The 15,103-nt window shown below is 39.0% G+C and overlaps 1 protein-coding gene across 2 annotated transcripts in view; it reads left to right on the top strand.

The window, feature by feature from the left end:
- LOC135259617 (attractin-like) overlaps nucleotides 1-13,910 on the top strand; it is a 193,150-nt gene extending 179,240 nt beyond the window's left edge. For both annotated transcript variants that reach the window (XM_064344174.1, XM_064344173.1), the window contains exons 28-29: nucleotides 2,081-2,195; nucleotides 8,944-13,910. In XM_064344174.1, the coding sequence (XP_064200244.1) occupies nucleotides 2,081-2,195; nucleotides 8,944-9,068 (240 nt within the window). In that variant the 3' untranslated portion in view covers nucleotides 9,069-13,910. The remainder of the gene's footprint in view (nucleotides 1-2,080; nucleotides 2,196-8,943) is intronic.
- Nucleotides 13,911-15,103: the final 1,193 nt, after the last annotated feature.

Here is a 15,103-nt window from a genome sequence, read left to right as displayed (position 1 = left end):
AAAAGATGTATGTATACTGTACTATACTCTTTGTGGTATACACTACTTATATTTATATGGTCGGTGGCACCAAATATTACTGTCACACCCTCAACAGCATTAGTTACAGTTAGGATGGATATATAAGATATCTTTCAATTATGTATTTTCTTATTCACTGCCAATGTCGATGATACTAAGCAATCTGAGCAGGGGATTGCTGTCAGTTGTATCCCAATTCATTGGTATTGTTACTTGCTGTCTGAACCTTCATCATGTGAATATCATCATTAACAGGGCTGGAGCTTGAAATCTCAATATTCAGAATGCGTAATTCAAGCCCTGAGAATGCATAACCCACTTGTTCATATTACACACGGACAGGAACCAGAATGCCCTTGATACTCACTGTCCTTCATCCTTGCTAGTTAGTGTATGTTTCCAACAAATATGGATTATTCATGTAGTGTACCTTTACAGTGCACTGTGCAGCAACTGCAGTGATACAGTTAACTTTATTGGAACAGTAGTGATGCAGTTTTTTCTCCAGAAACTACGGTACATTGTGAACAGCAAAAACCACTGTACCTCAGAACGTGCGCTGTACTGACCTAATAGATATAATGTGCACTCCGTGATGTACAATAGATAGAATTGCTGTCATATATCTCTGTAACAAAAAGATACAATTTGCATAGCTGCATCTGTTGAGGAACAATGAATTCCTGGTTTTACAGTTTGCACTGCAGCAACCACAAATATATTCTCTGTAGCAGCCACAGATACAGTTGACCATGGAGAACACAAAGGATTGTCTTTCAGACCAGTCATTGCTCATTCTTCCTTCCTCCCTTGTTCTGAAATTAGACTCCCCTCTGCTTTGATCAGATATGCACTCGTGTCACTTCAATCGGGACTGCTCTAACTTGTGTGGAAAATGGCCATATTGCAGGGGAGACAGAATGATGGGCACATTCTAGTCAATGTTAAGCAGTGGTAACGTCCCACCAGGACCAGGTGAGGGAGAACAACTTAGGGAAGTGTGCCGCGTGTGCTGCTGCTTCGCATTAAGAGTTCTGTAGCCCCATTTGGTAAATGACTTTCAGATTACATCCGACACTTTAGGAATTAAGTGGCAGAGACATTTGGATTCTGCCTGTTGCCGGTGTCAGAGGCAGAAGGCAGATCAAGTGGTAATTTAGTTGGCCCCGATTCAGGTTTAATTACCAAGAGGGAAGTTTTTTGTCTACGTCTGCAAATTCTACAAAGTGTCCAGGTGAGTTTGGAAGAAACGTGGTGAATAAGAGGCTCTGTGCTACTCCCATGATGATTCTCCTGAGAGTGGAGATTTCTAACAAAGGAGACATTGATGTGTTCAGCATGATTGTGAATTTTATGTGGGTTATAAGAGGGTCCCCAAGAATCCTCTAGGCAAACTGTATTGTTTGCAAAATTCAATATATTTTTGTAATGTGTTGTCATAGATCCTTGGGTCTTAGGATTTTGAAGAGCAAACAGGTATGGTTTAGTTTTGGTGTGACAACCTCGTTCGAAAACCAAATTTTGCTCCAATTGGTTTTTCCCAGTGATCATCAGGTGCGGGAATTACTTGCAGAGTTTTCTTGTCTTCCCTATAGTTCGAGTTCTCAACACAACAGGCAACGGAATCAGCTACGGAAAATTTAAATATGTCTGCTCTGAGTGTCACCCCAACACAGTCACTAAATGCTAAATTCTCCAGATACTGTAAAACATTTATAGTATTACAGGTTCAATCTTTGATAATGCTGTTTGTCAGTAAGTGATGTGAAAGTGACCCATTTTCAGTTTGGATAATTAGCTCTTACTGGCTTATTAGTGCTTCCTATGCAGTTCAAGTCACAGGTTTATAGCAGTCAGCCCATCTATTTTTCAGATTGTCAGAGCGATACAGATTCAGGCCAGCATCACTGAAATGCTAAGTAACTTGAGTGGTTCTCTCCTCTGAGTCTCAGAAGAAAAGCACATCCACAGCTGACTTTACAGTCTGTGTACACTTGCTGATCTCCTGTGTACACTCACAGATACTTGCTGACCTTTGACCTCTGCTACATTCTCTCAGGCTGTGCCCAAGCCAATTGCGTTGGAGCCTTGCTTTGGGCACAAGGCAGCCGTGCTGTCCATCTTCGTCCGACTGCCCCGGGGATCGGGAGGCATCCCGCCGCCTGGACAGTCTGGTGAGTCCGGCTGATTGGATCTTTTGCTTTGTGTTGCATTTCCCTCTACCACGGCTCCCTCATTATTTACTTTTCTTCTTCTGATTCTCCTCTCTGGTTTAATAACTGTAATTATTATGATTGTCTACTACACAGTTCTAATAGACATATGTCCATTTGTGATGTCAATTTTCACTTATTATAATTCAGTACGCCTTCAGGCATTCACATGCATAAGAAAAGCACAATACATTATCAACTAATTAAGGAATTAAAGGAAGACATATTTAACTAACTCAGTGCCTTATGTATGTAATTTCGCCCTGGATTTGAAATTCCTTAATGTAATGTAAATGTTTAACAATTTTCAGAGGTACATACAAATAAATGACTATACCAAAAAAGGAGCAGTAATTAATATCTATTCATTTTGGTACTTATAAATTACATTTATATCTGTGCATGCTGGGTTTTTCTGTGTGTGTGTGTGTGTGTGTATGTCAGTCTGTCTGTCTGTCTGTTTTCAGTTTCTCGGTGTGTTTATTTCCACTCTTGTTTTCTCCTCAGGCCATCCCTCTGTTCTGTTTTATTTATCACTCTCCTTCTATTTCTATCTCTATTGTTCCATCTCCAATTGATCTGTCTTTCGCTCCTGTTACATTCTGCCTCTCTCTGTAGTCCCCCCCTCAGCAGTCCGCAGCAGCTTCCCCACTGATGGAAGCAGGGGCTTTCTCTCTTTTCCGCGTGCTTCCCACTGCGTTCGTCTTGTGCAGCTCTGCTTATCACGCGCTCTTCCCCTCGTTCCACCAGACTTGTCGTTATCTGGTAGCTGCCACCGGCAGGGCAATGACCTTGTAATCTGCCGACTGTTTGACACGGCACACCGCATTGCGCCACCCTGACTGCCAGACCGCCATCGGAAGGAAAATGTTAAGGAAGAATTTGTGGTCTGCGGACTATCCTGCCTGCCATACTGCAGTCTGAAGGAGCTGGTGAAAGCTGGAGCATTTTGGTTCATGCAGTGTACAAAAAGAGAGCTTTCACGTATTCTTTTACAGTGTGGTCCTTCACAACCGCACAAGATTGTGTCTTTCAAAAGTGTGTCTGCAGAAAAACAGGCATTTCTCCTGCGTGTTCTTTGATGTAAAGCACATTGAAATTTTGTTCTTTTGTGCCTTAATGTTTTATAGCCAAGCTGGTTTATTAATATATGTCCAAAGGCTGTTTCATTTCAATTGTGTGAAAACAGACACTGTGGATTGCGCATTAAATGGAAATTAACTACGCCGCAATAGAAAAATAAGGCTGATTGGATTGAAAGTCAAGATCCAATTGCATTCTAATGTCAATCTAATCTAGTCATGGTTTTTAGTTTAATTTCCTTTTTTGTTGTAGGCATGATATGGTTGAGTAGTTTGTACTGAAACCATCTGCGATTAAGCCTGTAATATTTAGCATCTGCTGATAACACCTCACCTACCAACACAAGCAGGGTTCCAAAAGAGCATGATGTACCGAAACAAGTCTTGAGTTTAAGAACCCATGCTGTTATACGAGCTAGCCAATATCCCGTCGTCATTGTTTATGGCTTCACACATCACCTGCCTTATTTAGTGTACCTGACATTATCTGAAGAAAGAGCATCAAAGCTCTTAATCACCTGTGGAAAGTGAATGCAAAAGCAGTCTGAGTTTGAAGGTACCAGTCCCAAAACTAAGGCAGAGCTGATAGGTCCTATGCCTGTGATAAATTGAGCTTGATGAGTCTGGTGGTTTGGGTTGTTTGTTGCATTGCAGGTGTCTGAGGCATGGTGGAAAAGTTGCGTACATGTTGAGGCGTTGGCAGGGTTGATAGCATTGCATCTTGTGTCATGGATATGAAGTCAATGACTTGCCTTTATTGTGTCTTCATGCAATCGAAAATGTGATTCAAAGTACAGTGCATTCTAATTTTAAACTAAAGTTTATTTTAAAAGTCAGTCATTTGGAGTCACCGATTGTGTCGTCATTTAACCCACCCTAACTCTGGTGGGACAGATGTGTCCTGCCTATCCAGACTTCCAGTCAGAGTTGATGTAACCAATACTTGAACTCACCGAAGTTTGCACTTCTGGTGCGTGCCTGCACAAACTGAGCCACTTCAAGCAAACTAGCCTATGTCTGTTGGAGCAAGTACAGTATTGTAGGGGGTTCTGAAGTGAAATGTGTTTGGAGTGGAGGGGGTGTTAATGCTAAGGGTGCATTCCATTCTGACCATTAAGATAAACATACACTGTTTATATACACCGAAGTGTGATGTGCTCTGTGAAAATACTGGATGTCTACCAGACTAATTGAAAACCAGTATGTTCTAGATATGGCTTCTTTATGTCACTAATACCATATACAAACACAAGCAGTTGCAGACCTGCCAACCTGCACGCATTTTGTGTACCAAACACGCAATTCTTGGTCAAAATACGCATGTACGAAATGCCAACTGAAACTACGCAAAAAAAAAAAAAAAAAAAAAAAAATATATATATATATATATTATTATTATTATTCTAATTTAATTACGGAAAACAATCAATCAATACAAAACAATACCGTACATTTATTCGGCATTTAAACTACATCCCTCGGATTGGACCAGATGCGACCTTGTGCTTGTGGTTCTGTAACCCCTCCCCGACCCACATAACATCCACTGATACACAGCGGTACTTGATTATCCACCGAGGCGTAACGCTGCATTGCTGAGGTAAAATGAGTGGGAGAGTAATAATCAAGCACAGAAATGTGACCGTAATGTTAACATATAAAACGTTAAAACATGTTCGGTAACTTTACGTGATGATGCATTTCAAGGGGTATATCCTAACGAGATAGACTTGTGTATATAGTTAGTAGTAGCTCGCATACGATTCAGCCTCGTTACGAGACGGCTACGGTGTGAATAACTGATGGAATTATTTAGCTGCAGTAACTCAAACGCCACGGAGACCCCCTGTTCTAAATTTGAATCGTGCACAATCTGTTGGAGCAAAATATCAGGAGCAATGGCTGTACCTCCGCCCCTCAAAACGTCCGCACCATGCACATTGTGCATTTATGATTTTGACATCAGCCACCAAGAAGCTTCATGTAATAATTTAGCTAAACCTCTAGTTACAAAGGCCTACATTCCTAGATCATTTTTCTATTTAATATTTTTTTTCATTAGCTCTATATGATGTGTGCCTATATAAGCTGATTCAATTGTTTAATTATTAAATAAAAATGGAAATCATGAACAAAAACTTTTATTTTTTTTATTTTTTATTCATAAATGACAGTGTTTTACATTGCAACATAAGTTTTTTTTTTTTTTACATTACAACATAAGTTTCTGTAAATACTTGAAAATGAAAACATATGTTACAATATACAAAATTAATTATTTCCATTATTATTAAATCATTAAATGCAATTCACTTAGGATTATCAGTTTGTATAAGCACATGTCATATAATGAAATATTAATCATGAAAAAAAAATGGTTTTAAGCAGGTGTACCCAAACTTTTGACTTGCAAGTATATCATAATATAGCCCAGTGCAGTGCAAGTGATATTTTAGAATCAGGTCAGATTATACAATTTTGCCTGATCACTTCTACATTCAAAACTATAATTATGAAGAAAGGCTTGTGTGTGTGTGTGTCTCTTGCAGATTGTCGTGTGCAAAGCGAAGTGGTGCGAAAGCATGTGAACTAAGCATTACACTGACTATTGTGGTACTCAAAATATTTTCCCAAGGTTGGCAGGTCTGCAGTAGCATTAACTGTTGTTAATGTTCCCAGGAGCACACTATGCTATGGGGCTTTGTAGTTCTTTCTGGCAAATTTAATTGAATCATTTTTATCATTGCTTAACTCGAAGAGTCCATTACCCTGCAAGCCTTTTTTCTGTTAAATAATTATTATCAATCCTTAATAAGATATTATAACATCATAAGCAGTAGTATACTTATGTTTGAGTGTACTATTCTGTGCATAGCAACACAGTAGATAACTATATCTTTCTGAAGTGAAAGAGAAAAAATAGCTTCAAAGGTAAGGCAAAATAAAGTTTGAAAATATACATTGATAGGTTTATGTCATAGTTCAGAATTAAAATAGCTTGGTTAACAGTAAAACTTTATGGAGGAAAGCCTAGTTATATGTTTTTATGTTTAAGAAAATTATATCAGAAAGTCAAAGTAACCAAACAAAATGAGAGATGTATGATAATATTGGGGTCATATAAATATTTGCTGATAGTAGTTTAAAACAAACTTACTGGAATCGTCCTAGTTCCCAGATTATTGCTGATATTATGACACAACATACATACGCCAGTGGTAGAGCATTTTATGTTGTAAATTAACTGAAAATATCATGCTCAAAAAATAATTTATACCAACTCATATCACGCAGTTCCTGAAGATTTTTCAACCACAAATACCTTCTGCAAACCTCCAGTTCTGTCTCATCCCAAAGGTGCTCTATTGGATTGAGATCTGGAGACTGTGCGAGCCATCAGAGTGAACTGAAGTCACTGTCATGCTTGAGATGATGCATGCTTTGTGACATGCCATATTATTCTGCTGGAACTATCCATTTTAAAAAGGGTAGACTTTGGACTTTGAGGGTTACCCATGGACAGAAACAATGCTTAGGCATCCTTTGGCATTCAAATGATGCTCAGTTGGTATTAAGTGTGTACCAAGAAAACATTACACCACCACCAGCAGCCTGTACTATTGACAAAAGGCAAGATGGGACCATTTTCTGTAAACTCTAGAGACTGTAATGCATGAAAAGCCTAGGAGGGTAGCTGTCTCTGAGATGCTGGTGCCTCCGTGTCTGGCACCAACAATCAAACCATAAGCTGCATTTCCACCACATGAACTTTCCCCAGGAACTAGGAACCTTTTGAGGAACTCTGTGTGTTTTCAACGCAGGGACCAGGGTCTAAATTAAGTTCCGGGGACTTTATTTTACCCCCAAAAAATCCCTGCTCGGGGGGTAGTACTTTCTAAAAGTACCGGAACTTTTGGGGTGGGGCGCAAGCGCGAACATTTCTGATTGGTCGAGTACTCGCAGCATTTTATTTCAACCGCCATTTTTAAAAATCTGCAGCCGGAAATCCGATTTATTATTTTCAACTTGAATTCAAACTTTTATGTTATGCGGCACAGTAGCCTACTTTTGGTTATAGCCTGCCAACATCTACAGATGAGAAATTAAGATTGAGGATTATAACGTGTGCTCTTCTTTTCTTGTTTTAGCATTAAATTTGTTTTATAAAATATTAAGCATTCGTGCTGGGACAGCATATTATGTACCAAAACATTCAAATGGCATAATTCGGTTGCTGAATATTTTCATCCGGATTTTCTTTGTTAGCCCATTATAAGTGACTCAAAATGCTTGACACAGTTATGTGAGGTATGCGGTAGTTCTGGGTAATTTACATCGGGGATATAGTAAAAGCAAACAGGAAAAAATCACCTTCCACACTTTTTGTCAGGGTAAAATAAAAGGTTAATTCTATATATAGTAATCGTCCCTTTTGCTTTTTCAAACTGCCATAATTTTACTCTGCAATTCTTCAAATCCACAAAAAGACCAGGAAGACTAGACATGGACTCTAATTTATGGTGCATGGTTCACATCTGGAGGGCACACTTCAAGTATTTAGCTGCTCCACTAGCAGTAATTTTAAAAGATGAAAGCAAACGGTGCCTGTACCACTGCAATATTAATTTACATTTTCACGAAAGGCCGAGTTCTCATTCTATTTATTGTTGTCATTTTGCGAATATATGGAAATGACGATGAGAGTCGAATTAATCAATTCAGTAGTAAATTGTTTACGACGTGTGCATGTTTTCTGCTATAAATGTTGTTACCAGTTATTTGTGGAATGTGAATGCATTGTGTCACCTTGGATGTCAAGACATGAAAGTGAATGTTTGCATAAAAACATAATGAATGTGTTTGAGAGGATATATAAAACAGTTACAATCTGTATATTGGCCTGTTATATCCTGTTTGTTGCATAACAACGGTCCAAGTCGAACTACCAACCAGAGTTTTGCTTGACAATGGTAAAATAATATGCTCAAACGGCCGACGGAAGAATATTTCAATTTCAGGTGATTAAGTCAATAAATACTATCAATAAAAAACTATCAATAAAAATCAATAAATACTAAAGTAACCATATATAGTCATTGTTGGTAACCCGTTGTATAAGTGGAATAAACACGGGCTGTCCCGGTACTGGAAAATAATGTACTTTCGTGGTAGTATGGAGTTACAGAAGAAATCATACGACAGATGGACCGATGACAACGTCACTTTTTCATACATCAGCGGACTAATTTGCCTAATCTTCGTGGGTCTTTAGACCGCGGTGGAAACGCAGACAACAATGGGCTGAAGGAACCTTTTAGTTCCTTGAAAAGTAGTTCATGGGACTAAAAGTTTTGGGTACCTTTGGTGGAAACGCGGCTATAGTCACACACCTTGCCCATTCTAATATTCCGTCAAACAACATATAAACTGCTTCTCCATGTCTGCATGCTTCATATATTGATTTGCAGTCACAACTGATTCACTGTTTGGAGGAGCAGATTAATTATCCTGGATAACTGGGATAGTCCTGGTTGTCTTGGATAGTCTTTCATTGTTTGACACTACTCACTTCCCCACTCCTATAGACTGGTCGGCTTGACCCATTTTGTGTGTTCACTCTCCTGCAGGACTAGCCGTGGCAAGTGCATTGGTTGATGTCTCCCAGCAGATGTGTCTGGCCTACAAGGAGAAGTCTGGAGCCATCAGGAATCGCAAGCAGCCTCCTTCAGCGCAGCCAGCCACCTGCATTTGATGCGCCCAGCCTCCAATCCCACCCACCGACCTGAACCTGACCCCCTTGGCCCCACCCATGTCACAGACCAAGGGCTGGGGAAAGAGACAAGGAGTCTGTTCTTTAGGGGGAACCTATGGCTGGGATATTCTGGGGGTGGGCTTAAACAGTGAACTCACTGCAATGGACAACTGAGATCCAAGGAACCAAATGATATCAGGCAGAAAGGAGGATAACGCAAATGGCCTGACCATGTTTAGTGGGAACTCAGTGTTAATGGAACATCATCTCTTCCTCACTCTTGGCACACCTTCCTGTCCTGACATTTGCCTGTATTGTGCACTGGTTGTTCTTTTTAGCATTTATGAGAAATGGCAAACTTGCTTATTATTTGTGATGGAATGTGTTCCCTGTATATGGGAACCCACCCACTTCATCCTGTAACCCTCCCCTATTAAAACAAGGGCACAACTGTGGGCATGGCCTATGAAACAGATACCTTAGTCAGACCCTATCGATTGATCGGAGAGATGGAGGCCATTTGCATCAATGAAGCACACCCTTGCAATTAAGCTTGAGTGAGCTTTATGCTTGTGATTATGAGTGCTGCAGTCCTGGTGCTACAATCTGCAGCCTGTTTTTAGCAGACCCCGGTGCAAGGGAGATATAAAAAATCCCCTAACCAGATTAACATACCATTGTTGAATCTCAGTTCAAGTACAAGAGTTCTGGTAATGGCCACACTATGGATATTCAGGAGCTGGAAGGCTATTTTGTTTCAAAATAATTGAATCAACATGTATCCATAGTGAAGAATTATCTGAACCAAACTCATCACTGCTTTTGAATGTTGTCGAGATTGCACCTGACACCTGATAGACAGGTGATACAGAAGTTGATCATGATAGCAGTACTTTGTATCATTGTTAAGATAATTGGAACTGTTCTGCAAAGTTGTATTATTGCTATTCAAAGTGGTATCATTGTGATTCTATGGCTTTGGAGACCCCATATTCATAGCCAACTCACACGCTATAGTATTCATGATCACCTTCGTGTGAACGATTGCAGAAACAGTACTGTAAAGTGTGAAAAGTTTGACATTTCCTTGACCACAGGATAATATATCAAGTGTAGTATTTCCTGTCAAGTTCCTCCCCGATGGTGGTCTGAATGTATTTGGTGCAAACTCTTCCAATGTAACACAAGCTGAATGAACAGGAAGAATAGATCAAAAGATGCAGCTGCTAAAGAAAGTTAGTAGAATTAGAGAATTTGTAGTCTAATCTATCCCAATGATATTCACAGTTTACTTGCAAGTATTTATAGTATGAGTTTCCTCTTCACACTTGGGTGTGTGGGTTGTCTCAGAATGGATGGTTCCACATGCAACTCTTTTCCACATTAACCTTGCTACAACACAACTCATTCAACAGGCTACAAGCAGGAGATAAAGGAACTTGTGTGGAAAAACTTTTTTATTATGTGGAACAACAAACTTTCTGCCAAGGTTCACTACACTGAACAAAAATTTAGACAAGTGAAATAAAAATTATAATTACTGTCATATTTTAAAAGAAATTGATGAAGCGTACAAAAAGATAACGCATTCATTAATGTATCTGCCTTCATTTTAATTTGACATTGTTGCCACCCAACTGATCTCTCCTATAAATACATTGCATTAGTTAAATTCAATAAAGCGTGAACAGGGAACATTTTCTTACAAATTGCTGCTTATGTACATTGCGCTCAATGTAGACAAAAATATTTTTCTTTTTGAGATACAAGGTAAGCCGCCAAAAACCATTTCACCCAGGGATGTGGTTTCCTCAAAGACACATTCAATGCATGATTGGATAGTACAAATATGGGAGTATGGCCAACAGACTATTCAGAGCCAAGAAGAAAGACAAGGAAGGCCACACATAGCTTTGTGGGAGTGTATGGGGAAGAACACTTTCAGCTTCTATTGGAAAATTGTGACTGGAATGCAGCTGTATTACACTCAAATTTAGGCAACTGTAGGTTTTCAGTTTCCCTTAAGCAGTGGGTTCTTTGTCCTTTATTGTGCTGTAATTTATTAGCCAAGGTAAGTGCATACATGCTTTGGTTAAAAGGTCATAGGTCAAACTTGGGTCCATCCTATTCTTAGCCGGCACTTCTGTGACTTTATCCTGGGATGTTAACACAAAAACAGATAAATGTTGATGCAAAAATGCCAGACAAACACATTCAACTATTAGTGTAATGTTCAGCTAACATTTTAACAAAATACTAATCCAAACAGTTTGGATGTAAGACTAGTCGTCCCTGTCCCACTTTTGTGTGCCTTTATCCACTCAGCCTGTGGGCAACGCTAAGTTAATCAATGAAAAGGATTTGATAGGACAGTACCTGTGGTGATTCTAACCATTGATTTTCATGATCAAGCTGTCAACTATGTTGTCATTGAACGTCCAAATATGTGTGATAGACCCCTTAATTCATAGTTTCTGTAATAGGCCACTAAAGCTTGGTGTCCAGTTTGTATTTGGATTATGAAAAGTTATGTGTATACTTCAGTACTGAGAGAGTCAACAAAGGTTTGTGTCATAGGCATTAACTGGTAAATTTCAGATAAGGCGAATCAAAGATGAGCAAATGTAGCTAATTCACCAGCTGCAATCTCTCCATTCATGATCATGACCCCTCACATTCATCAAAAAGAGTTCCAGGGAAACAAATAATAGATTTTATTTTGGCCCTTTTGCAAGTTTTATGTCTCTTCAAAATCACAAAATGCCAGCCATAGTCTTGCGAGCGAAGACTTGAGACAAGAATATATTTTTGCTGGGGAAGCTAACTTGGACCCAGTAGGGCTAATTCTGTACAAAGAGGCATCATTGGATTGGAGCCTCTGCATGATTGATTGACAGATTCCAACCTGTTTTTCAAGACTTTTCAGGACTCCAACATTCCTGCAGGAAATCAGTAGTGTTAGTAAGCCAGAACAAAGGTGGAAATGTACTTTTCCACAACTTCTGACCCAAGTTTTATGTTTCAGCATTTGAACAGTGAGGAAATTTCCCCACCCCCTGCTTTTGTCTACTAAATATAAGCAATCTTGACAATGCCCTAATGCAGTTTGTTTACATGTTTCCTGCAATGCAGAATTCCAGAAGATTGGGAATCAAATGGTTAGGACAATAAGGTAGAGTCTTTTAGTAAAATATTTTTTGTCATATAAAGAAGGTTTTCGTTATGTGCTGTGAAGCCAGAGTTGTTTGGATGTTCTTTTTTGGAAGCACCGTACCTCCCTAACAGCAGGGACCTGAAGATAAATATTTTTTTTACCGCAGGTCCCCAACAAGCTTGGCTGTGCATGTTTGGCTCTGCAGGGCAACTGCATTCACTTATCCTTTCTATCTGTTTGCGCAAAAGCACTTTTTTATCTGGTGGGCTCAAATATCTTAAATCGCAACCCATTCTTTAAGGAGAGTTTTATGCCTTGTCATGTCTGCTGAAATAAGCAACAGCCGAGAATAAAGGTAAACCATTGTATGTCACCTCCTAAAGATTTTCTCTGGAAATGTCAAAGGCAGTTTTCAGGCAGGGAACAGATGTCTGAGAGCTTGAAGCACAAAGGAACTAATAATTGATTTTATTATTTTATTTGTAGTTATTTTCAATGAGGCTGCTAGACTTTCTGAATACAGAAAATTGTGTGGTCTGCTGGCACTGGCAGTCTCGCTGATAGTTGTGTAAGCAGCGGAGCAAACCCACCCTAGGCCTGCCTTCTTACATGTTAGTCTGCTCTCTCTTTTCTTCTCTTTTTATTTCTTATCCTTTTTGGCTGGACCGCAACAGCGGGGCCAGCCATACAAACGCACAAAACATGTCTGTGACTGAGTGACTGAGTGAGTGATGAAGTTACACCATTGGTCGGCCGGAGAGGTCCAGCCATATACTAGGTTTTGACCTGGTCTTGGTTCCTCAAGAATGAGCTACAGTGCAGAGGTTGATCTGCAGCAGCAGAATCCAAACCGAACACCTGATTGGCTTACACACACATGCGCGCACACACACACACACACACACCTCACTGTTGGGTTCAATGAACAATTGTGGCCAGTGATGAGTGACCTTCATGAAACCCCTTAGTGGCCAGAGCTGTCATGTCCCATCAGTTTGCTGGTCAGAACCAATCAGCATTTAGCTAAGGGGTCCTTCAAGAAATGTTCCCTGAAGCATCAGTTTCACTAATTTAAATCTGAGTGCTATAGCCAAGTGTCTTTGATCGGTCAAGCCTATATCTGCTATTTACTCTCTCATCAGCCCCAGGTCAGACTGATACTGGCCCTGTACTGATTATTCGAAATAATTTGTATTGATTTCTGAGTGAAGAGACTAACACAGTAAATTTCTGCACATCACATCATCAGCTATTGATAGATTAGTTAACGTTCTTTATGGTACTGCTGCGATTGGTGGGTTCCCTTGAAGAAAGATTATCTCTTGACTGAATGTATTTTTGAAATGCCCTTTGGGTCAATAGCCATCAATAAATAAATGAATGTCCAGAAATAAGTAAACATGAATTCATTTTTTACCAGTAATTGACTCATAAATTGCCTCAGAATCCCCACAGTTAATGAAGAGGGCCTAGAAAACCTGAACTTCTGCATTGCAGTGTGTTCTGTAGTATGCATAATTAGCAAATATTGGTATGAAGTGCCTCCTGTTTAATACTGAGCCTAGCTCAATTGCGAAATGGATCCGTATTAAAAGTGGAATAATTGCACTGCACACAAATCATAACACTTCATAAGGAGATGTAGGCAAGGACAGAGATGGCCAGTACACTAAATACTTTTTTTTTTTTAGAAAAGCTTATTTTTAATTGACTCAAATGCTTTCATGAAAGTATTTCTGCACCTTATATGATACACAAAGCGATTGGACTGCTTTATACACGCACATTTATTTTTCTGGTGAAACTGGGTGTCTTTAGTCAAAAGGAAAATATAGGATGCTGTGGGAGAAGTGGCTATCCTCAAAAAGCAAAAAAGCATTATCCAGAATCCTACCTGGGACTCCAAGCCTCAAATATGGAATTGACCCTTCTAGAACTCCCATCTCTCCTCCCTGTTATGAACCAAAGTAAATGCAGAATAAGTAGTTTGTTAATATGTACAATTTATGGTTCTTTGCCTTGTGTTTTTGTGAATAAAGTAATGTAAAGTATTTAATTTCGAGAGAGACTTATCAAAAAAAGTCACTGAGGAATCTGACAGAAAAGGGTCTAAAGTATGAGCAAAGAACATTTTTGTATGTTAAAAGAACTATTTTAAAAATAAGTACCAAATTTGGAAAAACTTGCAGAATCTTAAGATTTTAACAGATACCATGTAACTGCACCTGTATATAAAGAATGTTATAGCATTTCTGTCAATAATAAAATGTTAATACCTTCATACGGATTGAGCCATTTCCGTTTTTCAACTGGTAACTTGCATTTAAGTTAGTCAAAAATACCAGGATATTGTATACTGATATTTTAAGAAAAACACATTTTGAACATACAAAGATGCCAAGTGACACACATACATTGTCTATGTCATTAATTAAAACTTGCTAAATATAGGTCTGCCATTAAAAGTATTGATATTAGAATGACCACTCTCTCTTCAAATGGTAAGATGGAAAAACACAGGGCCAAGGTTACATTAAATAATTTAGGAAACATTGGGTAGCATTGCTCTGGAATAGAGCTTGTTTTGTGTGATCTAAGATTGTTGTAACTTGGCCTTCAATACTTTAATGGCTTGCACATACTTACAGTACATGCAAACATACATTTTTTAAATTGATTATGGTAGTATTTTTAATGGGGTGTTATTTGTCAGGTGTAGGTATGGTAAAATGTAAATAATGGCACAGATATTCAAATATTTGAATGTTTTATGTTAAAAAGTTTCACATGGATTTGTCATTATTACATCAATAATCCTGAGCAGGGTTGCGGGGGGTGCTGGAGCCTATCTCAGCATGCATTGGGTGAGAGGCAGGAATAC

Source organism: Anguilla rostrata, chromosome 7 (genome assembly GCF_018555375.3).
Source record: "Anguilla rostrata isolate EN2019 chromosome 7, ASM1855537v3, whole genome shotgun sequence".
Lineage (NCBI taxonomy): Eukaryota > Metazoa > Chordata > Actinopteri > Anguilliformes > Anguillidae > Anguilla > Anguilla rostrata.
The sequence above is the reverse complement of the archived record's forward strand: the minus strand, read 5'-3'. Positions and strand labels throughout refer to the sequence as shown.